This window comes from Anguilla rostrata, chromosome 3 (assembly GCF_018555375.3).
Source record: "Anguilla rostrata isolate EN2019 chromosome 3, ASM1855537v3, whole genome shotgun sequence".
In the NCBI taxonomy this organism is placed as follows: domain Eukaryota; kingdom Metazoa; phylum Chordata; class Actinopteri; order Anguilliformes; family Anguillidae; genus Anguilla; species Anguilla rostrata.
Window position 1 is genome coordinate 25,808,774 of NC_057935.1, and position 27,416 is coordinate 25,836,189.

Sequence of the window (27,416 nt, forward strand, 5' to 3'; positions counted from 1 at the left end):
TGATGAAAAAGCAGTCACTTTTATTTAGCATTTTGTTTACACACCACGTTTACTTTCGTCATCGTTCCATGACTTATTTTTTCAGAGAATATCTTTGTTCAAATAAACCTACAAATAACAAACTCCTTTCCCTTCTGATATCTTTATTTAAATGTCACATTTTTGCTTTTTTTCCGGGCTCCGCAGCCGAGATGCCTTTTCCTGGCTGTGCGTCATCGGCAGTAGTACAAACCACAGGAAATTGAAATAAAATTATGGAAACCAGACAATACAAAAAACGTTTTTTCCCGCTGCATGACCAGGGGAAGATTTCTGAATGTGCATGTTCAGAACATTTGTATAGTGGTATGGTGTGATCTTATCAACCCCCTCCACACCCCCCCCCCACCCCACCTTTCTCAGACACACAAGGTACTGTAAATTATCTAGGTCAGGGAGACTGTGCTGGGAATAACTCGCTACTGAAATATTAAAAACAATAGTCTACTGCCGTACTGTAATGGCAAGTTCACCATTAGACTTTGGGCGTTCAATGTCTCTAGAATCCTCATTAATATGAAGCACAACAAAAAAAACAAATCTTTAGAAAATGGGTGAATGAACAAAAATGCTTTTTTGTGGTGTTGGGATAAGGGGAGAGACCAGTGTCTTAATGTGAAATAATAACGGATAGAAGCTTTTTAAAACCAGTCTTTTTTTTCTCATTTTTTTGAGCGCATAATGCCTTGGTTCTGAAGCTAGACGCGGCCAAATTCAGCAGCACGCATTGGCCAAAATGGCACTACAAATAATGGGTTACACACAGTAACAGATCCTTGGACTCAAAAAAGGGAACATGTTTCTTCACAGTCATCATCCCAATAATTAACCAAACACTGCTGTAAAACAAGAGCTATCTGGGAAGACTTCTGATTGATGCTTAAAAAAAAACAAAACCAAAAACAGGCAGTTGATAATATGTGCCGACATTCTGAATATTTTTCTTTAAGTGCACTTTCACATGTTCAACGATCTCGTGGAAAACTTTGCTTCTTTTAAGGTTTGCTGGAAATACATTTTATGGGCAGGAATATAAATTCACATTTTATTATTTTTTCCTTCTAATATGTGGCCATTGCGATCAAAGGTACTAGACTGGCGACTGGGGCTTGGGTCTGACAGTGACGTGAGTTTGGGAAGAGGGGGGTCGAGTGGGGGCACCTCTTTGTGCTTTGCTCAGAAAGTCTACATTTTCAAGGCTGTGGTTCCAGAACATTCTACAGCACTCCCTCTACTCCCTGGACAGCACACCTGAGGGAGCCCCGTTACACAAGGACAGCAGTGGTTACAGCAAGGCCTGGGACCAGGAGATGCCCAGTCCCAAATAACCAATGGGGCTTCAGGGCAGGGTTAAAAGACCAGTAAGTAACAGAGCTGGAGACTAACAGTTGAAATTTTTTTTTTTTTTTTTGATTTTTCCATTTTTTTTTTTTTTTTTTACAAATTAAATGTTTTTTTAATCAAGTTTAATGTTGTTTTCCCACTTTTTATATGCCCCTCCCCTCCCACACACACATACACACACACACACATATACACACACGCACACACACACAGAATTTAATCTCCAGTCAAGCCAACAAAAAAATAACTGATTTTTACCCTTAAAATAAATAGCAAAGAAATTTTTTCTGTACATATGAGAAGGGTGGGGTGGGGGTGTATGTGACACATTCACACGACATGGGGTGGGGGTGGTGAGTGGGAGCAGAGGGCGTAAAATAAAAAGGGTTTGATCACATGTGGTTTCTCTCCTGCTCCAACCCCTGCGGCCTGCGGGTGTGAGCCAGTACACAGGCCAGACGCTGCCTCACCGCGGAGCTCCGCCGTATAGCCCCGTTCAGGCTTTTCACCTCTTTTTCTCTTTTTTTTTTCCTTTTTTGAGATGGTACATTTGTTTTTTTTTGGGACAGGGGCGGGGGTGATTAGTTCTCTGCCTTGTCCCGGGGTGGGGGGTGGGGGGGTTGGGGGGGTCACAGCATGCCGAAGCCCTTGGCGTACGTGATGGCCTTCAGCAGTCTCTCCTTCAGCTTCTCCTTGGTGCTGTACTCAGGAAGCAGGAGGACGTTGAAGCAGGTGTGGGAAGTGGGGAGCCTGGAGGGGGAGGAGCAAAGGGAGAAGGCTGCTTCAGCCAATCACAGACTCACAGCACAAGCTATAAAAACAGATTTACAATGAAAATGCACTGAAACAAAACATCAAGACATCGCAACACTTCACGAAATATGTGAATATTCCAATTATTTCTATTTTCACACACATTCCAATTAAAAACATACACTGTTGCGAATACACTCTATTTTCAAAAATACATTTACAATGCATTGTAGAAAATGCCATTTATTTGAGATATTTAATTTTAGCCTAAAATAAATATCAGAAACAATACAGCAACACTTCACAATATATGGGCAAATGTACTTTTGTCATTTTCAGAGGAAACATACTGCAATATATATTTCTAAAAACATTCTGAAATATATTTACATTACATGTCCAAAGTCATATTTACAGTATATTGTAAATATAAAATCCTCTCAGATGCAGAATCTAATGCACTAGCCATTGTTACATGCTGGCTTGAAGGCATGGATAGTTGCCAGTGCTGGAGGACTGTGGCCTAATGCTGTGACCGATAGTCCCAGAACGCCTATAATATCTAGAGTGCTTTTGTTAGCAAAATTGTCAGCTGTAAATCTATGCTAGATATAGCCTTTTGATTAAATGGAAATTGAATGTCAAAACCCGGTTATAATACATAAAACTGCAGTATGCTTAAGATCCTTCTGATATTACAGGATACCGTCATAGGAAGAGCCTGAGCAAGGTTTACTCAAATTAAATGTACAAGAGCCGCATTTAACGATCATTTTATTTAACACTTGAAAGTGATTTTGTATTTTGTTCCTTTACATCTATTGCTTTAGTTCCTTACATCCTTCTAATCCCTGCTTTAATACTGTGACAGAATCTATCGCTTTTGGTTGAAATATTTTCACAGAAAGTCACACTGTTAGCATGTTAGATGGAGGCAATCACACCTGGTACAGCTTTTTAGAAAACTTGGGTGTGGTTTTCCTCAAAAAAGGCATACCATGGCTAAAATCTTACTGGAGAATAAATGAAATCATCATGCTGCCCACCCCCGACTTGAATTGAAATTCACTTCCTGAATGGAAGGAAGTGCAGTGGATTTAACCACCTCGGCTCCAGAACGGCCTTTTGAGACCCCCTGCCCTGGCCCGCGCGTCACCTGTCCGTGTCGGGGCCGTTCTTGGCGATGATCATCTTCAGCTTGCCCAGGCCTCCCACGGGGGCCCGGTCCGTGCCAGTGGTGAACTGCAGGAATAGCCTCTTCTGCTCCTCTGCGAACGAGTGCACCGTTTCCCAGAAGTCCCTGTGGAAGAGCGCAGACCGACCCTGCCGTCATCAGAAAGCCTCTCCTGCCAGCCAAACGGTCCTTCTCTGCGCTAGTCGCTCGCGTGGTCCGCATGGCTACTTCTGACTGAACGACTCGGGCGAGCGTCTTCAACCCAGCTTGTACAACGCATGGGAGATGGCGGTGAGGCTACGCGTTGAACATGGCTGTGACAGCGCTATCTCCGCTACACGACAGTCAAACAACTGAAACTACCCAGGGAGGGCCTGCCTTTCACACTCAATTAAGCAATCCTGCACTTAAATGTATTATATACACACCTATATTTTAAGAGCTGCACAAGGGTTTTTTAAATGGATGTTTAACATGAGATTGCATGTATGGGTACCGAGACAGAGACTTTTTTCCCCCTATCGGTTTCAACGCAGCTTGCCTTTAATATTAAAACGGAAAATAAAACGCAAGCAGAAAATTAGAAAATTAAAGTCATATCATTTATGACAGCAACACATGCTAAAATAATGGCACTGTAATTGCGTATTGTGTCCATTTTCTGATAAGTAGCCTAAATCATGAGGATTTTGTAGAGACATGTAGAGAGTACGAATGTGATGCAGCCACATTTAGAAAATCCCCTGGGTACATGCATAACATAAAGCTTCTATTATCTGCCTGGACGTTTAATTGCCTGCAACTCAAGCAGGCCGCAGCAACTGTTCATGACCAACGTCTACAGTGTTTCATAATACCGGTACACATCATTCTATATTATCAGTACAGGTTTCCATAGTTGGGCAAGACAGCATCTTAAAACTGGATTTTCTGAAAGATGGAAAGACTAGGAACTGAAAATGTATGTTATAAAAAATAATCTATGGGTAGCCAATTCAACTACATAGATGGTGTGTGGCCATAATCATAAAAAACACTCTTATTGTGCCCTTTTCACTTGATGAGGCTCTGCAATATGAACTTTTCTTTTCCCTTCCGTTCATGTACTTACCATTCCAAAGTGCCTCACTGCAGTTTCAAATTTTTCTCAGCATACTTAATAACATCTAATTTGAATTTAATGTCAGAATATCTCTCTTCCAAGCCCATCTCTGAGCTAGCTACTGAATGTTCGCAGTGCTGGCAAAGGACACTCGGCAGTTACCACGGTGATGCATTTTCTTTACCAGGCTGAAGGCCAAATTACTTTCATTTTTTTATGTTTTATTCTGGTTTTTATTAAAAGAGACAGGCTCTTGTTGGAGACTTGTCATCTGATGGAAGTGTTACAGTAGTACTGGAGGCCAGTACATGAAGGCAAGATATTTCCTTACTTGATGATGTGGGACTCCCGGGTGTAGCCCCCATCATATTCTGTTGTTTCTTCAAGCGCTTGAAAGTCGAGGTTCTGTGTGTGGAGTAGAGCACAGGAAAGAATTTAAATGTGTGTGTGTGTGTATCTGTAGGTGTGTGCGTCTGTAGGCGTGTGTGTCTCTGTGTGTGTGCGTGCGTGCGTGTGTGTGTATGTGGGGTGGGGGGGTGGGGGGCTGAGCCTTACTCTGCTTCCACAGATGAGCAACTCGATTTCCTCAGGCCGGAATAAATACTTTAGAGGCGACTCGCTTGTGACCATGTGAAAACCTCTTCTGAACGCTTTGAACTGCTTTTCTATGCTTTTGTTCAATATGTAATCGGCGTACAGAGCCACAAACTCCTGTGAACGACAGAAAGAGAAGAAATTTCAGCTTCCTTGAACAGAAAAAATGGCACAAAAGGGTACAAAATTATTATATATATGACAACCATTAAAAACCCAGCGACCCTTTCATTCTGGAACATCAAATTCTCTTGCACGTAATGACATCATTCTCAAGTGCATGATGGTCAAAATACACTGACTAGCCTTTCCTTCAGAAATCCCTGTCTTGGCCTGCAATTACCAGCATAACTTCAAAGACTTAAATTACTGTATATACTTCAGATAAGAAGATAAATTGCATTGATCATATGCCACTAATTAGCTGGCTTCTCACTCGTTATACATAACAATATAATCAATCAGAATCATTCAATCAATCAATCAATTACAGCATACCAATCTTCTATATATCCCTCTTCTGTCCTGGAAAAATCTGCCCAGGTTTGCATCATTGGGGTAGCCACACCCACTCTCAATATAGCAACAAAACAGCCATAGTTGTGTGTTTCCTACATAGGACATGGCAAGTACGATATCTAGACAGCCGCAACTTGAAATACATACATACTAACTTTCATTAGTTGGGGTATCCCTTTAAGATTTAAAGGCGGGCTGCACGTTGAATTACCAAACATCGGCTGACCGTAAATTAATAACCACACCAGGGCATGGCCGCACAAATGGATGGACTCCATGCGCTGGCTTGACCCTACGGGGAACGTTCTCCGTTTCTGCGGGCGGCCACTCGCCTTCCTGTTCTCGTTGGTGACGGGGATCTTGTCTCCGTTCTCCTTGAGGTCGTACATGAGGGGGTTCCCGAAGATGTCGGTCTGCGAGATCTGAAAGGTGATCATCATGTCCTCCTCCACGCTGCCCTCGTACTCCAGCAGCTCCTTCAGGCTCTGGTGCTGGATCTGCCGTGCCCAGACAGGAAGCACACATCTCAGCGCAGGAACCCATTACCAAACCATCAGTACAGTAAGCACAGCAATCACACAGCAGGACCTTAATGACTTGGCCTCGTCCACCAAGCCAAAATAGTGAAGAGGGGAAAAATTCCTTAATTAAACTGATGCATTACAATGCAATGGAAATTTTAATGTGGAAATAAAAGAGAGTTAGAGAGTGTTAGATATATTTGTTATTTTTCCCCCTTTCAATTTCTTTATGGAGATGTAGTCATTTTGGAGTGTGTATGCACAAAGAATTTATGTGATAATTTAGTACTTCAGTTGGCGTTTGAACTGAAGTACAGTTTCAGTTTCATCAAAAAACCTAAAATTTAGCTAAATATGTATGACGCAAGAAGTTTGTAAACGATTTTGTGATGTTTTGTTAAATTTTGGACAATAAAACAACTTTGTGCCGTTGAGGTCAAAAGCCTACTGATGTAACACTTTAAACGTAGAGGATCCCCACATTTGAGTTGAAGCCAGTTGTCAGGCTCACAATGCACACAAAGTCCTGCATCTCATACTTATAACATGGCATATCCGTTTTAATAATGGTATTTTTAACTTTTTGATATGAGAACAGTTTTTTGGTGATATTTTTCAAGATTCACCAATTATGTGGACCCATTACAAAGAGTACCTTCGACACCTCTCATACCACAGCCTCCACTCCGGCAGTGCTCCTTCCTACCTCCTCTTAACAAAAATAAATAAACAAATAAGGGATGAGAGATCGAAGAAATACCGGATGAGAATCGGCCAGGTCCCGGAAGGTTCCGTTCTTGCCCATCAGCTTGCGGTAGACCCCCATGGGGAAATGCACGTCCAGGATGCAGTTGTTGTAAATGGCGAGGCCGAGGACAATGCCAATTAGAGTGAACTGGCCCTCTGTCTCAAACGAGGACGGGTTAAACCAGAACAGTTTTGTGCTTTCGTCGTACGCGAACATTCCTACAGGAGACACAGCCAGGCACCTAATGACCACTCGGGCAACAGAACAGTCTATACCATTAAACCAAAAACGTTCAATGCGGCTGCTTGGAAGAGTTTGGAAAAAAGAAGATTATGAAAAGCGGAAGAAAGACGAGAACTTCTTTTTTTTTTTTTTTAAACCCAGTGTTAAAGTGTATTCATCAAATGGGAGTGTCAAAATGCGGGTGTGTGTGTGTGTGTAGAATGTTCAAAATCAGCATGTGAAAACAGCCAAGGTCGTCTTTACTCTAAAAACGTAACTCTTCCCATTAAGCAACATAATTATTCATAAAATTATTAGAACAGCAACTATTCTACCATTTAGGAAAGTCTAGGGTCTAGGTTAAAAAAGCTACTGGACGGCAACTCCTTCCATGATCTCCACAGTTTCTCACCAATATCTGGGTTGAATATCTCTTCGACTACAAGCTGAAAGAACTCTTTGGAAACTCCTCCTTCGTCTACGCCTTGCTCTCCCTCGAACTCCACGTAGAGCTGTTTCTTCAAGTCTGCAGGATTTTCCATGGCAATCATCTCAAGCTACAGCAGAGAAACAACCACATGGATTAAGACCTGTATGTTCCAACAGTGCAAAAACTAGCCAAATGACTTAACAGAAAAGGCTTGTTGGTTCTCCCAAATCAGCTGTGTCAGCACTGGCCAGCAAAACAGCAAAAATAACTTAAAATATCTTCTACATATCATTTAGTAAATGTCTTAAAAACATTCTCGCTGGATCTCAACTTGTGAACGGTTAAAAAGAGCTATCCAATTGACAGCCATAAGCATAAAGGCATAAAGTGTCTACAAAACACAAAAAAGCCATGTGACAACTCACACAGTGGAAAACAATACACCTGGATTTCATACATCATTGGTGTAGAGTCTAATAGACTTCTCTAGATGCTTGGATAATAACCCTGTACAAAATGGTGTCCATCCTTGTTTACAGCATTAAAATATCACACATTGAGAAAAGGTGAACCCAGTCAGCTTATTTTTGATAATGACAAAAATATTATTCATAATTTCAGTGTAAGACATTTATGAAAGTCCAGCCAGAAGCAAATATTGCAAATATTGGAAAGGATAAAAATAATACAATCTGGTGCAAAAGTGCAACTTTAGGACCAAATGATATAGCCTAATGCTATAAAATCATTACATAAATCATGAGCTTGTCACTGGTAATTGTTCATTCATATGCAAGGCATTATTTTCTCATAAAAATTTTAAAATCATACAGTACATATGAATTAATAAGAAAATGTGAAAAAAACAGGATTTATTTTGCTTCTAAATGCATTAAGTATTAATGTCCTGCTCAGAGGTCTAACGTGTCTGTGCATTTACATCTTTCATTAACTGACTTGTCCAGTAGCTGTCTCTCACTTAAATAGGGGGGAGGGAGGGGGGCAAAGTGGGTGCGGCCTCACTATTCATACTGAAGTCCAGCATAATCTGAAAAAATTGAGATAATTCAATGATGATTCAATGGGATAATTGTCAGGAAATTGAAATAATTATGCTAAAAAGGCCAAATATCCCACAAACTGCATTGCCTGTACTTGGGACTTTACTCATGAATGCACCCTCATGTAAAAACCTACCTTCAAAAACAATGAGAGGATACAGCCAAGCTTTGGAATGAGACCATTATATTTTGTGTCGGCAGCTGCAGTTGCGAGACTCACCCTGACGAGGGCGTCGTCGATGATGTGGTCCCTGCGCACCTTGAGCCGCAGGTAAGGGTTGAGCTGCTGGCCCTGGACCAGGCTGTAGAGGACCGTGATGCGCCTCTCGCTGTACATTCGGATCCGGTTGTCGTAGTACAGGCCCAGGTTCTTGGTGACGGCGTTGAGGATGAAGGGACAGGTCATGAAGGAGAACTTGTTCTCAGTCTCCACCTTGAAAAAGGTGTAGTCCTTGTCCATCTCCAACACGTCATTGAGCGGCTCGTTGACAAACTCTTCGAAGGGGATTAGGGGTCGCCGGCAGTCGTTAGTCTTAACGCCCAGCTCCGTCTCCAGCGGGTCCACCCGGGGGCCCTTCTTGTTCCGCCGCTCCTCTCCCAGCAGCTCCTGGAGCTCGCTCGACTCCGGGACGGGCTCCTCGTCCTCCTCCTCGTTGTGTCCCATGTCAATGTCCCCGCCCAGGACGTTTGCATAGTAGACGATTTTCAAGCACTTGGTTGCCGCGGCCACGGCGTCGTCGTCGTTGACCAGGTTGCGGCTGTTGAACTCGTTGCTGATCACCTTATAGGTGATGAGCTGCTGGAAGGTCTCCACCATGCGGCGGATCTGCTCAGCACTGTACTGCGACCACAGTCGCACCAGCTTGGCCTGCGCCGGCAGGGGCAGCTTGCTCATCGCCTTGCAGAAGAGAGGCAGGGCGATCTCCAGATACTCGGGGCTGTGGAGGTTGCTGTTCTCCATCACGATGATGAAAAGGTTCAGGTAGTTGGGGTCCCGCGAGTACACGTTGTGGTAGGTCAGGTCACATTCCACATTGGGTGAAAGGTAAACCAGGGCGTTTAGGAAAGCTGCCTCGATCTTCTCATTGGCCAGCAGCCTGTTGTAGACCCGCCTCACAGCATCGATGTCCACCGAAACCTCGTCGGGGCCAAGCTTTTGTGCACTGCAGTCTCCTTCAGAGGCACCTTCTACTGCCCCGGCCATGGCCGTGGCAGAACAGGCGGCCTTCTCCTTCTCATCCTCGTCCTTGTCCTCATCTTTGGCCTGGAGGGACTTGAGCTCCTCCTTTGTGTGATGTTTGGCCTTGCGGAAGCTTTGCACCAGGCCCTCCGCGCTGGAGAAGATCCTGCCAATCACACGGATCAATGGGGAGTAGTCCTCCTTTTCCCTGCAGATGTCCAGGATCTCATACACTTTCTCCTCTGTCAGGTAATTCAAATCTGTGAGATGGAGGCAACAATGAGCAAAGAATTGGCACTGCTGTAGTGTTCACCAATGAGTTCATTGTTCCAACAAATTTATGTTCAAGCATGAACTGATAATTTGGGGAATTGTATGACTCTGTTAGGTAACATACAGTCTCAACCCAAGGGTGCCTGTAAAAGGGACTACACTAGATTATGGTTCATCAGAAGTATTAACTGACCACTAGAGTATTAGCAAATAACTTCCATGGAAGTGGGTTGGACTGGTAAATGTACTTAAAGTATTTATTGAGACACTACCAAAGCATTTTTTTATTTGAGGGGCCACCTTACACTGGGGCCCCACCTAAACAAGATCATATGTGTAGTAACAAACCACAGGTTTATTAGCAATGAGCATCCCTGACTTGTCACACCGGTTTCATCTTCCCAGGCTCATACCACCATACAGCTAAGAACTAGACCCCATGTTCAAACACTGGTGGAAAAACATTCAATTTTAACACTCTAGAACCCACAGTGGCTACAAGCGGCCATCTTGTAGAATCCCATACTGGCTGTGCACGGCCGTTATCGGCTGAGACATTTCTCAGGATAATCGAAACGTTACCCATGTAAACACAAGATTCCACAATATAACAAACTGGCAGAAACAATACTTGTTACCATAGGAAATGTGGGAGACATCTGGCTTTTAATGATATCAGTGTGAACTTTAACCCAAGAGACTGGTGATTCAGAACAATAATGTTTATCCAGCAACAGTGAAGGAGAACCTGATAAGGAATGAATTGGGAGAGAAACTTCAGTGATATAAAGGTGACCAAAAAACATATTAGTTGTAGTGGTTTGTGATACTTACTACCAGGCACATAGCTAGCTAACCAGATTCACCTTTGACAAGATTAGCTAGCTAAGTAGCAAGAAAATGTTTTTGTTATTGTTGCTTGTTACAAACTAGCTAGACATTAGACAGCTAGAGCTAGGCAGCTGACTAACATCTTTTCAGAACGAGATCACTGAAAACCTGAACACAACTAATCAGATTTGAACATAACGTGATCTTTCTGCATATAGCCTACAATACTTTTTTCAATGGCTTCCCAGATTAACAGCAGGCTCTGACATTACAGCTAAAATAACTGCATTTCTTGGTAGACACAGATGGCTTTTTTAAGTTTCAAACATACTTGATTTAATATTAAAAAAGTCAATGCCTTTTCTTTGAATTAAATATATAATTCTATGTTTTGCTTTGTTCTTGAGTTATTTTTAGTTTATTAAACCATTGTGCTTTCCTTGAAGTACCTGGGATTCCTGAGCAGAATTATACATTTTGACTGTGTACTAAAGGTTTAAACACATCTCAAATCTCCCTCCAAAGTAACTTAACTCATTAATAGATTAATATAGAGGGATGGAAAGGGAATGAAGAGTTTGCTTGTGGAATAATGGAACAGAGGGTGATGCTGTGTTTCTTTCTACTTTCTTACCAAGCAATAACTTTATGGAACATTTCAGTTGCAGCCTCGCAACAGACCAACACTTCCATATTATAATGCGAATGTCCTTAGATTTTCATTTCAAATCCCTCACAATAATCATTCCTGCTCACTTCTCCAAATACTGTTTAAAAACAAAAAAAGCGTAAATGATGATGAACACGGTCAAAGAAATTAAGTGCGGCAGCCCAAAATAAATGCAATCATTTCTATCACTACGGACTTCCTATTTTCTAGCCACTGTTTTTGTCCTCACAGGTAGATTGCAAGCCCATTTATTTTCCATTAGTCGAAAGGCCAGGAGAGCATGGACGTAAGCCTGCAGCTTTCGAATGGGTTATGACTAACACACAACGCTGCAGTAAGTGGCATATGTATTCTTGTCTGCTGGAGGGGAAGAGTGAAGAGCAGTAGGAGATCATTTTACTGTGGCGCTGTGACTCCTTCAGGTTCAAAAATAGATTATATGCTCTCTGAAATAAAAGAGAAGAGAACAGAGTGAACTGGAGAAAATGTAAAACTCCTGGGGCAGAACGATACAACACATCACAAGAGGCTTCTGGGTCAGCTAACGCGGGAAAGCTGCTTTTCCATAAAACGCAGGTTTAGAGACGTATATTTTCCAAATTTCAAAGCCATACATCAATACCTAAATCTCTATCTCCCCTGTTCTTATGGAATGTTACCCTGTGACTTTCACTGCAGATTTGAATGCACAACACAAGGAGTTACCTCGTTTTCTGTGCCACAAAACTTTAATCTAACTTTAAGAACTTGCCCAGGAACATGCTATGGGTATGTTTCCACTGCTACATTACATTACAGGCATTTAGCAGACACTCTTATCCAGAGCGACTTTTACATTGCATCCATTTATACAGCTGGATATATACTGAAGCACTGCAGGTTAAGTACCTTGCTCAAGGGTAAAACGGCAGTGTCCTACCTGGGAATCGAACCTATGACCTTTCGGTTACAAGCCCAGTTCCTTACCCGCTGTGCTACACTATACTCATGCTGGGATAGCGAGTGTGTGTCAATGCTTTTTGCTTTCATGTCTAGTCTTCTACTGGTGGTGGTGGTTTCTCAGACAGATTGTTAGTTATGGGAGGGATGATAAAAATGATCTCAGTGCCTCCAAGGCCCAACAGTGGACAAGCAAAGAGGCCAGCAGATAGAGTCTTTGGCAGGGGCTTCAGAAACAAAGTCGCTCAAGCTTTGGGTTCAACCTGGCTGGCCTGATGTGGAAAGGCAGTTAGTGAAGAGAGGGTGGTTAACCCTGGTCCTGGTGAGCCACATGGTTTGCTGCTTTAATTGGGTTTCAGATATTCTACACCTTACAGCTGGAACAAACAGTAAAAAATATATTAAACTTGAAAAATTACTTTTGTCAATTGCAGACTTTAAACTACAGTCTAATTCCCCATTTGATGTTTGGAACTTGTTGGTCTTGAGCATTGGCGTAGGAACCGGGGGGGACGGGTGGGACGTGTCCCCCCCAATATTTGTAAAGAATCGAACTGTCCCCCCCAACCATGACTGGTCCCTCTCTCATGTAAAGCTTTCATACAATAAAGGCTTCAACAGAAATAAAAGATGACTTCAAAATTATGCGGAAAGGTCTGCAACGCCTGTAAACATAACATGAATTATTGACTCCCCTCTTCACACAGTAGCAATGGTTTACTCCCATGGCCACGGAAAGTTTGAGCTTACGAAAGCACAAATGGGATACGTAGTCAACAGTTAGAGGTGATTGCTCAAGCCGATCATACTATGGACTTCACTTCCCATAATCCTTATAGAAATAAAAATGGTAAGAAGAAATTTTAGGATAGCGCTTCCAATTTAGCTTGTGTCATTACATTACATTATTACATTACAGGCATTTGGCAGACGCTCTTATCCAGAGCGACGTACAACAAAGTGTATAACCATAACCAGGAACAAGTATGATGAAAACCCTAGAGAGAAGTACCGGTCCAAGTGCAGGGAACAACCGCATAGTTCAACTTGGACCCTGAAGGTTAAACTGATTAACACTAACACAAATGAGAACAGCAACAACGCAGTCTGTGGAAAAATACAAGCTGTTCTGCGACGGAAACAGCGATAGATTTACCCACTAGCATCTGTCCAAAATGTAAACAAGCCAGGCAGTTTTCACCATAGACATATATACATGTCTATGGTTTTCACGGTCGGGAAAACTTTTATGACAACGTCAGCTAAAGTCAGTTACTCACAGCGGTTGGAAAGAACGGTAACGGTAATCTTATATTTGCAACGTTACCTATCAATATGCCAGCTAATGTCAATGTTAGCTGGCTAGTTGTCAATGAATGAACTATGATATCAGACAATATGATATGTAGCTAGCTAGTTAATAGCTGTCGGTACACTGACTGAATGTGATGTTCACAGAACTTAGAAAACTACCTGGCGATAGCTGCACTCGGTTGCTAAGCAGGGAATTAACGTGACTCCCCATGTTGCAGTGTTAGTATTTTAGCCAATGTTTCGTGTAACGTTATGGACACGTCTTGTAAAATCACAAGTTTGTTTTAGCTATCGATATCTATTTTTAACGTTAGCTCCCCCTCAATATTTAGAACATTTAGAACATATTTAGAGCATTTGTCCCCCTGAATTTTGTGTTTTCCTCTATATTTCCACCATAAATTGATGCAGAAAAGGTACACATTGGTGCATAAAAATTCACCAGAATGCAGGAAATTAAGTGTTTGACGCTCAAAATTTCCAGGGGGAGGACCCCCACACCCCCCGCTTAATGTGTCCCCACCAATGTTCAAACAAAACCTACACCACTGGTCTTGAGTAACTGTGCCTTATGTCAGGTCCCCCTTGCAAAAGAGATTTCGATCTCAATGACTTTTTTCCTGGTTAGATAAAGGCTAAATAAATTTAAAAAATAATAATTCTTGCTCAGAAATCAATGAAGAAAATTTAAAATTTATTTTCATGCTGTGCAAAACTGTTGTTTATTTTAGAACAAAAACAACATGCCACATGGCTTTCTGGAACGAGCATTAGTCACTCTCATGCTGGACTTCTGAGCCGGAGGAGCGTCAAGGGTCAAAAGTCGGGGCCTCACCTTTGAGGTCGTCCCTGATGGGGTGCAGGTCTCTGTGGTTCATCTTCCTGTCGCTGCAGGCCGACTTGGGGCGAGGTCCTTTGGCACTGTTCTCCAGGTAGGCGGAGCTGGCTCCTTTTTTGGAAGGGTGAGGGTCGCACAGCTTGGCGTTCATTTTGTACAGCTCCAGGGCCTTCACGGCGGCCGCGTTGTTGTCCATGCGGCAGAAGCCCGGGCAGGAAGCGCAGAAGTCGTTGGTGCAGGCCTCATTTCCGCAGCCCTCCGTTAGTTGGTGGTAGTAGCGCTCTATCAGATGCTTCGCAGCCGCTCGCTTCCTGTACCAAAGAAGCAAAATAAGAGGAGGACTGAGCTACGGATGGTCAGACCCAACAGCATTACATCACATTACATTCGTTTAGCAGACTCTCATACCCACAGCGAAGAACTATAAGAAACAAAATAAGAGCATCACTATGACTTAATGAGCAACAGTGACATAGAGCATGGCAACAACATTGCTAAACCAGATAATGTACATGCACCCCATAAACAAATGAGGACCAGTTCTATCACAATTACATAGCGTATATTTAGCAGATGCTCCTATCCCGAGAAACAAAAAACACACAAGACAGTGACAGTGTACGTACAGCAGACCGAAATCAATCGTAGGCCAACATTCAGTATGGCAAAACATACTGAAGAGCTCTGTAAAACATTTTATATCCATTTATCAAAATATATATATATATATATATATATCATCTTTCAAGACGCTAATTCTAAAAGCATTCATACTTCTTATAAGACAGTAATAAGCAGCACTTAATTATCAATATTTACCATAAGTAAACCTCAGAAAACACACACGTGCAGATGAAATATCAGATCCTTTAAACTTCAACAATGACAAAAAAAAAAAAAGTGTTCTCATTTTGATGTACGGGGCATTAACAAGCCCAGCTTGCAAAGGGTGTTTCAGAGCTGCGTGTGTGGTGCATCCAAGTCCATTGAACATGAGGTTTATTGGCAAATATGTGATGCCTTACTTCTACTTAGAGCTACTAATTTATTCCATTCCATTTTACACAACCCCGATGCCGTAACTGATAATTAGAAGCTCAGTTACCAATATAGTCCTTCTAGATGCCCCTTAATATTTATAATGGTTAATATACTGTATACAATGGTCCACAAAATGCATGTAACATTTCAAGTGTCAAAATGACTAAAAAAAAAAAGTTCTTTTAAGACGAGACTAAAAGATTAAAACTACGGAATATTGGATTTATCAGGGAATGCAGGCTATTACCCTGGGGCACTAAACTTCTGGCAGCAAATCCAAAAAGTATAATAGAGAAAAAAAGAAACACACAATTCCAATAACTTTGGTCTGTGTGAAAATGCCAAGTCTGAATTTCTCATTTTGTAGGTACTAGCTACTTAGTACTCAAACTAGCACAGAGAATGGATGATCTAATATTTTGCACTTCTGCAGCAGTACTTTATACTGTCCCATCAAATTTAGCATTTTTCATTTCATTTTTGAAGTTTATCCTTGATATTTTGAAGTGTGAGTACCAGTTACGTTCTTATTGGTTTAATTATTTAAATTGTTTAAATTGAACATTTCCCATGGCACTGTACTGGTTTTGCCATTCTGCAGATACAGTAGTCTAACACACAAGCCACTGTTGCCGCACAAAAAAAAAAATCAAGGATCCGCACTGTAATCAATAAAGCCTGGCGGGAGTGTTAGGGCATTAGCTTAAGCCAGGATGACAAAATCAGGCTTCGGTAATTACTGTGCGGGGCAATAAGTCGCCCAGCTATCTTATACCTCCCATTTCTCACTCTCGGAGAGTTAATCAGTGATTACTTCACAGGTCAAGGTTCTAATAAATGTACACCAATAGCAAAAGCACTGGCCAGCCACACATCAGGAAGTCCTGATGAATTTAATTAGACTGATGGGAAAAAGGAGTGATATAGTGGTGCTGGACAGGGAACATACGTACATGCACACACACGCGCGCACACACACAAAGAGGCCTCCTGCAAAATAATACTGGTGCATTCTTCTTATACACGTGATTACTGACAAATACTGTAATAGTCCAGACTGGTCACATGAAACAAATGAGTGAAAGGAGTAGATTTAAGATGTTTATATTTATGAATGGGTTAAAGCAGATAATGCAATATGAGTAAATAGATACATTGAATGTGAATATAAAGAATACAGCACCCTTTATTGAACTATAAAAAAAATTGATGTGCAACATGTCTATGCTGATTATAATAAGCAATAAATTACAAATAAATAAACACTGAACAAAAATGCTTCCTTTTGTCTTAATATGAATGAAGTGAATGTGTGGAACATGAATGTATGAAAACTGAAAAGTTAAATTAAAAGTTAAATTATGCCCTTTAAAGGCCTGGTCAAGGTTCAAAGAGGTGCACACTTTCTAATTTCCTCATTATTTTGGGGTTGTACATAAAATCCTGCAGCTGATCTAAGCAACTGTCATATATTTTGCATAGGTGTCTGTATTTGCTTATTCACTGAAGCATAAGTACTCGCTTAAGAATACTGCACTCCTGGGAAAACACAAGATCTTCACCCCATACATTTTTTTAAATCCTAGTTCTGACTTCTAGGCTCTTTCCTGTGCTGGCTCTATACCTGCCATTGTGATCTACATACGACATGATAAGCGGTTAATAAACACACTAAAATTGCTAGCTACGTTATGATAGTTAAAGGATGTGTCATAATTATTGTTTTTCAGCAGTGAAATGGCTCCTAACCTGTGACGTTCCTAAGGACAGGTTTGGAGCACTGCGACAGCAGACCAAGTTAGTTTAAATGGAAACTTGTATCAGTCACAGTGAGACATCACTATTTGATAATTGTGGCGACGGAAAATAACCAGTTAATTCGCCGACAAGCTAAACTATGAAAGCGTTAGCTAGCCCAATATCTCTCACCAATCCTCATAGATGACAAGATTTATTTTGGCATATAATTAACATTAGGCTACATTTAATAATGACAATGACATTTGTTTAACTTTTTTTTTCTTTTGCCCCAAATATATTTCAATTAGACATTTTCACCAGTAAATTCGTTTTTTCTCTCTCTCTCAGTAATATTATGTTATTTTTTTAAGCATATTTTATTCAAAAGAAAGGTATAGCATCAGCATACAATTCAAGAGCGTATTTTTCCCCCCCTCAAAACAGTCCTGATACTGTCAACATAACAAGGATAAAGCAAAATAGAAATTATATAGAAACAATAATAACTAAAAACAAAAATAAAATGATAAATCTTAAATAATGGATAAAAAGAATTAAGACATTTGTTTAACTTTAACTTCAAGTTAGGCTACATAAAATGGTCTAAGAGCTCTCATTAAAAGGGATAGTCACTGATGACACTGACAACTTTTGCATTTTGCAATTTGCATTTTGTATTCCATGTTCGATTAAAGATCCCAAAAGAAGAGCCCTATTAGCTACAGGCTATAGGAGAGCTTATTATAAATGCCTGTGACCAAGTGGCTGTTTCTTTCCCATTAATCACTTGGAGCATCTAAAGGATGAGGCAATGTCAACGCAGCAAGCAAATGAACTGAACACAACATTAAATACTTAACTAACAAAATTTAATTTATTTAATAAATATTAAGCACCATTTAAAATGCCTAAGATCTCCCCTTAAGGATGGTACAGTGTCCCGAATATCCAAATCTGGGCCCTGCTCCAGGACCCCCCTGGAAACCCACCCTCTCCATTTCGCTAGATGGCATTCTGCAAACATATAACAGCTCTGTACTTCGTTATAGCAACTTAGAGGTGGCCTAACTGTAGCAGCTGTTAGAATACACTCAGAAAACCATACTTTTCAAGGACATAGCCAATACCTTTTTTGAATGATGTGTGATTTGATTTACTGTAAATATAAGAAAGCCTTATACCTTAAAGTTACTTCTGCAACAGACTTTTTTATATTTTGGGGGAAGGTTATCAAATTACTTTATTAATCTGGGAGTTGATAGAGGACTGATTTGCATATGTACAAACCTGAAATGGCTATAGTAGCTGCACTGTGCATTAGGTTATTGACCGTTTTACATGTATCAAGTGTTACATTTATGGTGACTCTTCCCCTGTATTTGGAGATCATTATGCAATGTAATTGGACATAATTTCATGAAAATATTTGAAATATCCGCTAATGGTTTATGCAAATATAAAACCTCTTTGCAATGGAATAAATGGGAAATGGTTCGGGAATTCTAGGCAATTCTATGCAAATGCAGGAATTATGAGATAATCTATTATGCAATTAAGTGGACTGTACTGTATTAACCTACACTGTTTTAGCCTATCCGTGCAGATTGAACTAAGAAATAAAATTCTGAAATCCTTTAATGTTGTGTAGGCACAAGCAACACCAGTGACAAAAAGGATGTTGCAAGAATTCTTTGAGCGCATATATAAAAATAACTTAAATACAGTAAGGAGGCATTTGTGTAAAATGATGGAGTTAAACGGTTAATTAATATTCTACCATATGTTTTGAGTGACAAAAGTGAAGTGCATTTCAAGACAGTACAATTTCAAATAAATACTACAATTCCAAATATAGACTTTATTTGTCCCCCAATTCTGGCACTTACAATACATAACCCTTCAATAAACATTTTAATTGTTCCATTTTTTTGTCATGCATTTCATTTTTATAGCCTACATGATGCATTTTAGTGGTCTCTTGAAGACCAGAACTTTGCATAATAAATGTTGCTAAACACAGGGAGTCAATGTGTTAAGCTGACCTTAATGTTTCCATAGATCATTTAAAAAATTTAAAAAAATAACAGAAATTGGTGACAAAATAATTGAAAGATGCTGCCCTATACTTAACAAACAAGAAGCACAACCAGCTTGTTCTCAAGTGTGTACAGGCACAATCCCTTCACTCTTATCGCTACTGCTCTAGAAGCAGGTTGGCCATACAATGTTAGCCATTTTAAAATGGAGGCTTGAGCTTTTGTAGACATTCTGCAGGTTACAATTGGTATATTATGACCTCTATTCCAGGGCATCAAGAGTTCTCCTCATTCAATGACCAAAATGGTAGCTGTTCCTGTAGTGAGCAGCATGTTTCATGCATTTGGATGCATGCTATCTACAACTAGTTGTGAGACCCAAGCTAGATAATTATAAACCATGAACAACGAAGACAGAATGGCAAAGCTACTACCCACTGAGATCAGTTAATTTACATCGACCAATGGGTGCCAAACCTTTACTATGTAGCCTATTACACGGAATTTCAGGTACATTTAACATCAATATCACAAGCAAACAGCATGAGTGGTAAATAGTTCATTTGAAATGTTCTTGAAATTTCCAGCTTTATGAAATTGAGGGTCCAACCTTAGAAGATTACACCAACATGCCAAGTAGGCTAACCTCAAGCCAGGGAAATCAACATCCCCTCCATCTCTGTAAAGCGCCCATAAAATAGACCAGGGGTTTTCGAACTTGGTCGTGAGGTCCACCAATGCACACTGGGTTTTGTTACAGCCAATCTCTCGATCTGAAAACAGGTGTTCTTTCAGAATTTTTTTCCCTCGAACATCACACAATGTAGTCAGAAAGTAGATTATCGTGCACCTGTCATCTTAAACGGCGATCCCGTGCTTCTCAGAAACAGGGCGGTAAACTGAGATGAAGGAATCAGTCTGGAGCACAGCTTTTATTGCAAACAGACTGCAATGTTTCAACACACAGTGTGTGTGTGTCTTCATCAGTGTCAAACAGGAGAGGCTGACAACATACAGCATTTCCCACAGGTTGAGAATTAACTTGTGGTGGTCGACTCCGTGTACATGTTTGCGGGGGGTGGAGAGAATTGTTTGTACTGTTTATTAAATTGTATTGTAACTATTAAGAGGTTACAAAATTTTGCTGCGCAGAAAGAGTTCACATTGTGCCGGGCACTTTATATTTTGTATTTTTACTTAGACCATCTCTCCAGAGGAAAATTAAGTCTGCACGGCACTTTTACGTCAATTTGTACCGGCGACAAAGAGAATTAACAGAATGCGAAAGGAACCCTAACTAAAACAATTTTGGCAGTAATAGTCCCAGTTACCCACAAACCTTTATGATATCAGAATGATTTGGAGGATAATATAATCACATATAATTTAACATAAGTTAAGGGCTTTCAAGTCATTGGTGCCTGATATCCAAATACCCTCATTTCTAAACACAATGGTTTTAATCAATTTCAATTAAAGTAAGTAAGCATAACTGTTAACCGCAACTGTTACTAGAACAGTAATGTTACGGTAACCTACTTAGGGTGCCGTTTCTCCCTCTTCATCCTCTAGCCTTATTTTTTTCATTAGCTATCTAAGCTAATGTTACCTGGCTGGGTGACTGCTGATGCTTGCTAATGCAAGCTAACATTAATCCAAATAATGACGATACCTTTGCAGTTTTGGTTATGGTAGAAGACACGTTCTTTTGAAAAAACAATGCATGACAGCTAAATTTTACAGATTTTGAAAGATATTTTGTTACCAGACACAGATACGTACGACTGTCCTTCTAATTATGTTTGTGTGAATGCAAGTGAAACAGGATGCCCTTAATACATTTTCAATGCTGCAATTTTGCAGATTATGCTTGCGTGTCAGTTGCATGTGTGTAATGCATAATGCAATGGTAGTCAGACCGGACATGCCTGCCAAATTTTGTGAGTTTCTGAGCATGGGAAAGGGCTGAAAATGTAGCAAAAGGCAGAAGAAAAATAAGAAGAATAAAAATCCTAGCAAAAACAACAGGGCTTGGCATCCTAATAATATTAATAAGCCTACTAAAAATACCTCAACACCACCACAAACGGTCTTACTTCTGCATGGCCTGTCTTTGTCAAAGGCCAAGGATAAAGTAATAAAATGATAAAATGGAGCAAAAGTACAGTCACATTGAGGATTACTAAATCTTGGGCTCGGAACAGCTCAATAAAGTGGAAATTAGCAATGGTCTTATAACACCAATAACACCAATAATAGGTGGAGCTATCATGCATCAACTGTAACTCACTTATTAGAGGGAGTATTCTACTGTGTTAGCAACTATGGTGGTAGTAACAATTCAGACAGACAGCTCTTCATAGCCCTACCCATTTGGGCTCATGAAAACTCACTTTGTAGTCACTACTTGAAATCATTCTAATTAATTGCAAAGGTATAAACACTTCTTATCAGGAGATATATTAGGCCTAGTTTTAGGGCACGTTTTTGAATAAGCCAGACAGTTTTAATCTGAGATGAAGGACATTTACAGATATTTAAAGAATCTTGTGACTTAACAGAAACTTATAGAAAATTTACAGAATCTTGCCAACTTTAGAATCAAGAGTAGGCCTACTGGGGCAATCATGGGTTTGTAGTTTAAAAGCAATAAAATATAGCCTACTTAATGTAACTTCAAAATGGCTTGTACAATGATGCTGCTTAGCCTTTACATGAAGTTTATTCTTTGCTTTTAACAACACTCTGGTGAATGTCCCTAAACCAGCCACGGTAAAGTTCTCTGAAGCCTCTGTAAATATTTTAAATATCTTTCATCGTGCACAAAAACTATCTGGACCCATCAAAAACAAGCACTTTAAAGGCAAATTCTCATAACTCGTCCTACTGAAAAGAACTTTGGGAAGTTTTTTTGCATACAATCAGCTTTTCTTCTCAAAAAAGTTGCTGGTGCTACATATGTTTGAGGTCGGGAAGATTTTTCAAAGAAAGGAAAAAGCGGCTATTGTTATCCTGTGAATGAATGAGAAATTGTTGGGCATCCAGGAGCATGCATTACGATTACGCTTGCATTTTAAAAATTTGTCTGTGACTGTGTGAATGTTCCTACACAAAGGCTATGGCTGGAAATTTGATTATTTCATCTGAAATAAAGCATTTTTTCCAGGAGCATTGCACCTCCTTTGAACTTATATCCCCCCATGAATTACTACACACGCACACACACACACAAATACATTCAAGTCAAAACTATGATTCTACAGGTCATCACATATAAAACAAAAGCCTTTTAAAAAGCAAGCTGCTTTCACTCTTTTCCTGAGAGGTTGAATAATTTCTTTCAGTGACCATATTCTTTTACATAAATGGGAGTGCTAGTTGGAAGTGTTTATTGCACTAGATTTTGTAAAGTGGGTTACTTTTAGCATACACTGCAGGCATCATTATTGATGATGCATGCCTGATAGTATTATTTATCAAAAGCACATTACAAATGGGCATTAACCACAAGGGCTTAGATTTAAAAGCTTGCAGTACACACATTTAAATTATGTTTTCATCAGTGTGTCAATGTAGGTACTGTTTGGTCACAGATTAACTGAACACCTACTGGAAAATACATGACAGTTGCAGTGACAGTATGTTATTAGAAAGCAATTAACAAAACATTAAATAACCCGCATGCGTTATGTAGACAAGATCTAAATTCCAGTACTTACATTCGGCTTGCTTCAGGGTTTTCTATATCAGATTCCTCTAGTGACCTGAAACCAAGACAAAAGGCAAGAGATGAGAATTTAATGAGCAGAGGAAAGCAATCAGCATATATGATGGAAATACGTGAAATAATCAGGATATTTTTATACTAATCATGTCCTCCTCTGTCTGTTATAAGGAGCTCAAAAGGAAATTTATCATCCACTTATCAAACTCAGGGGGCTCTATTTTCCATAATCAATGTTGCATGGCGCATAGGCGTGGCTTTTGATTGCACTACTTCTAATTCAGTAAAAAAGTGAAAATTGTGACAATTCTGCCAGTTCACCCCTATATACACTGCCTGGTCAAAGGAAAAAGTTGCACACACTAATATTTCGTTGGACCGCCTTTAGCTTTGATTATGGCGTACACTCGTCGTGGCATTGTTTCGACAACCTTATGCAACATCACCACCTGTATTTCCATCCAGAATTGCATTCATTTTTGGCCAAGATCTTGTATTGACGACAGGAGAGTCGAACCACTCCGTACAGTCTTCTCCAGCACATCCCAAAGACTTTCAATGGGGTTAAGGTCAGGACTCTGGTGGCCAATTCATGTGTGAAAATGATTCCTCATGCTCCCAGAACCACTCTTTCACAATCTGAGCCCGATGAATCTTGGCATTGTCGTCCTGGAATATGCACGTGCCGTCAGGGAAGAAAAAATCCATTGATGGGATAACCTGGTCATTCAGTATATTCAGGTACTCAGCTGACTTCATTTTATTGCCGCATGACGTTGCTGAGCCTAGACCTGACCAATAGAAGCAACCCCAGATCATAACACTGCCTCCAGAGGCTTGTACAGTGGGCACTGTCCAAAAAAATCCAAACGGCGACTTTTCTTTTGGCCAGGCAGTGTATCTTGTCCCCAAGAGGTAATGACATCCTGTGACCATCAGTAATTTTAAAAAAGTATACATGCCACGAAGAAAATATATATATATTTTCTTCGCACAAATATTATTTTGTATAGAAAAAATACTGGACAGAGGAATACATGTTCAAGCTGATTTAAAATTTTAGAGCAGTAAGATACATTAGACTGCTCAATTACGTTGGCATGAACTAATACCTATGTGAATTTGTAATGATGATCACTTATTTTAATCAAATGCTAATTATTTCTTCATTTTTGTTCTATGTTGAAATTAAAATGAAAAGATTTTAGAAGTTGCGTTAATTGCCATTCTTTCCATTACAGACGGAAAATAAAAAGAACGAAATACAGGGCCACAATGCAGTATAAGAACAGTATAAGCTGTAAACAATTAAAAACATAAATAAATACAGGAATATAAATTATTTAAAAAAGAAAAAGACAATGAACAACAAATCAAAGTCAAATTGGATATGAACCATAACGTCCATAAAAACCATTGATTGTCTTTTGATTAGACTGTGAAACATGCGGACATTGCATGGTAAAGCCCCGAATCCGAATGCCCAATCCGCTAGACGATGGCCTGCGCCATAAGCCTTAGGCTAGATGTGGTCTGGGCAGGCGGGCGGCGAATGGCACGAACAGCAGACTAGAATGTCCTGAAAATTCCAATGAGCTGCCAAAATTTCACTACACCATGCGACATTGACATATACACACCCCCAGCAGCGGCTCCCCTCCCACTTCGACGCACTGCGCGTCGCAAAATGACCAAACCACTGAGGCGCATCAAAATGCATGGCAGTGCGACGGCTGGCAACATGCCATGCGCTGGCTGGAAAACAGAGCCCCGGATGTCCAGAATATTCATAAAAATAATATCAGTAAGGACTCCAATTGTTTAAAACCAAGTGTAAAACCACTTAAAGCAGACGGGGCATTCTGTGAATTTGGACACTAAATTCCCTTGACGTCTCAAGTTTTTCCTGAAATTTTCCACTAAGAATATTTCTACACCTATTTGAAATTTGGTTCAAAACATATTATGAGAAACTTGATTCGACTTAATTGGCTAATTAAGCAAGCACACAGCACAAGGATCATTTATGGTAAGAAACTAGTACAAACAGATATGGCAATTGAATATGCCAGAATGTGCAATCCCCTTAAATCTTTGTAACTTCCAAATGACGGCCAAATTATACATAAGAATACCAGGTAGATATTACACATGAAATTGAACAATTTAAACATGATCATATCCTTAGGGGTACAAGTCAAATAGCTAGTGTCCAACCTTAAATTTAGGATTTAGAAACAACCACAGATTAGTGATGTACATTTAATGTGCAATTTTATATTTCATTTTTACAACAAATTGATGATAAATGTAATGTTGCTGAAAAGATGAATCCCTGATGACAAGTTATGAAATTAATCATATATGTCTATGTTAAACACACCAATACCTGAGAACAAAATAGTAAGACCTTATTTTTTACTTCAAAATTCCCAGTCTTAATGGCTTAAGTCTAACATACAGATAGTAATAGTTTCTACCACCCACCCCTGTCCCAGGAATTACAATTGCAACATTATGATTGCTTATTTCGCAAAGACAAACCTCAATCTGTATAGCATCACACTGAGAAAACCTCATCACCAACCTAAGCACGTAGGCCATATCCCACTGCAAACACCAGCAATGGGGAGGTGTACACCTCACCCCAGGTCACCCCTCTCGCTTTGCAGGCCAAACACTACATAGCGAATAAGCCCAAGTCAGAGACAGCGATCAACAATTAGTTATACACTTCAACCCAAGTAAATCACTACTACAACATTTCAACTATAATTTCAAATATCAGTACTTACACTGTATAGTTGCACTGCACTCATCTGTACTTGTGCGCTGTATGACTGCCAATCACAATAATTCCGATATAAAGCCGGGCGAACAATGATACTTCAACACAAAATAACACCATCAATGGCAAGCTATACAAGCCACATCTAGACTAAATAGATAGTTCACCGTTGACGTTATCCAAGGCTAACCAGACCGTCACACCGGTCCAACTTCTAACATTTAAGGGGTAACTATCATGCAAAACATAACTAAAACAAACTAGAAATTGAATAAATTATTAATACATATGAGAGATTGTTTAGGGACGCAAGTTAGCTACTTCTATTATTCCAAAAGTTTAGTGGATGCTTCAGAAGCCAATTACATTTAGCTAATGTTTGATCAGCAAGTTTCCTAAGTTAACGTTACCCAGACTATGTCACATTTAACCAAATCAATTAGCCAATACTTTTTTCAACGAAAAAACGTTACCATTACTTGCCAAAACCAAATAGCTAAAACGTCGCTTCTAACAGGCAACACAGCCATCAAACAAACCAAGTTAGACTGTCACGTACGCGGCTAGCTTGCTAGCTAATTAAAAAGAGAAATCGGAAACATTAGCCAGCCAGCCAATGAGCTAGCCAGCTAGCTAGGTTGTTTTGACACTGACAGGCCGAACAAGGTAATGACAGTGCATGTTAGCTCGCTGGCTAAATTAGTTGTGATTAATTATTTTTTATGTTTACAGAACACCGTTATTTCACATTGTTTGAGGCTGCTGTTCATGTGCATAATTACTGCAAGTTACTTTACTTACGTGGTTAGTTTGCTACACATGAAATTCCACACACAAATTGCACTTTCCAGGCCTAGCTTAGCCGGCTAGCTACCTAACTGTATAGCTAGAAAGAAATGGTAACAATATTTCAGGCTAGCTTGCTAACCAGTTATGGCATTGCGGCAAAATCCAAAGCACGATGGCGTTAGCTTTAAAGAAAATACTGCATATCATATACACAACTTCATATGCTAGATATTCCAATTTGAACGTGTGGTTTTGCAGTTCGACTTCTTCATGGCTCGGTTGTTCCCCAAGATCCCCGATACTCTTCCCAGCAACCTTACCGACCTGTCGTGTTCTCCTGCAGGGGTAGCTTCGGCCTGTGGTGGCGCACACTCACAGTCCTGCTTCTCGTCGGAATTCATACGAGACTTTCTCCCTCAGTTGTGCGTGTCTGTGTATATGTCTGGGTACGCACGTCCCTCCAAGGTCTGGCCACAATTTCGGTAATACGTATTACTGTTGTAGAAACGGTCTATTTAGTCTATTTGCTAGTTTGCTTCTTTAAATGATTTATGTTTCATTTGTGTATCGTGTCACTCCCCGTTCTACACAAAATAATTTCAGCCATCTTGGTTTCAACAGGGGTTGCAATGCTAAGGGAACATATCCCATAATGCACTGGTGTTGTTATTGCTTGGTTCAAAACAGAACTGTTTAGTAGTGGTTCAAAACCGTTCAAAACGATGGTCCCGAACATGACGTTGGCG

At 40.2% G+C, this 27,416-nt stretch overlaps 1 protein-coding gene across 4 annotated transcripts; it reads right to left on the bottom strand.

The window, feature by feature from the left end:
- On the bottom strand, positions 1–27,416 carry ube3a (ubiquitin protein ligase E3A). 4 transcript variants are annotated; one of them, XM_064326982.1, is made up of 11 exons: positions 26,991–27,416; positions 23,089–23,133; positions 14,550–14,863; positions 8,728–9,947; positions 7,429–7,573; positions 6,807–7,012; positions 5,858–6,022; positions 4,968–5,123; positions 4,744–4,817; positions 3,293–3,436; positions 1–2,133 (listed from the first exon to the last, which is right to left on the bottom strand). In XM_064326982.1, coding segments are annotated over exons 2-11 (2,547 nt in total). In that variant the 5' UTR covers positions 23,091–23,133; positions 26,991–27,416; the 3' UTR covers positions 1–2,012. The 4 variants fall into 4 exon arrangements, with proteins under 4 accessions (XP_064183052.1, XP_064183050.1, XP_064183051.1 ...); XM_064326980.1 differs by having other exon boundaries at positions 26,995–27,415; XM_064326981.1 differs by lacking the exon at positions 26,991–27,416 and adding an exon at positions 26,683–26,961.

Excerpts from the sequence above, each read along its gene's own strand:
- ube3a (XM_064326980.1), bottom strand. The coding sequence starts at position 27,071 with ATGAATTCCGACGAGAAGCAGGACTGTGAGTGTGCGCCACCACAGGCC. Across the intron at positions 9,948-14,549 it reads CATCAGGGACGACCTCAAAG|ATTTGAATTACCTGACAGAG; the intron begins GTGAGGCCCCGA and ends TCCATCTCACAG. Across the intron at positions 4,818-4,967 it reads TGCTCATCTGTGGAAGCAGA|AACCTCGACTTTCAAGCGCT; the intron begins GTAAGGCTCAGC and ends CTCCACACACAG.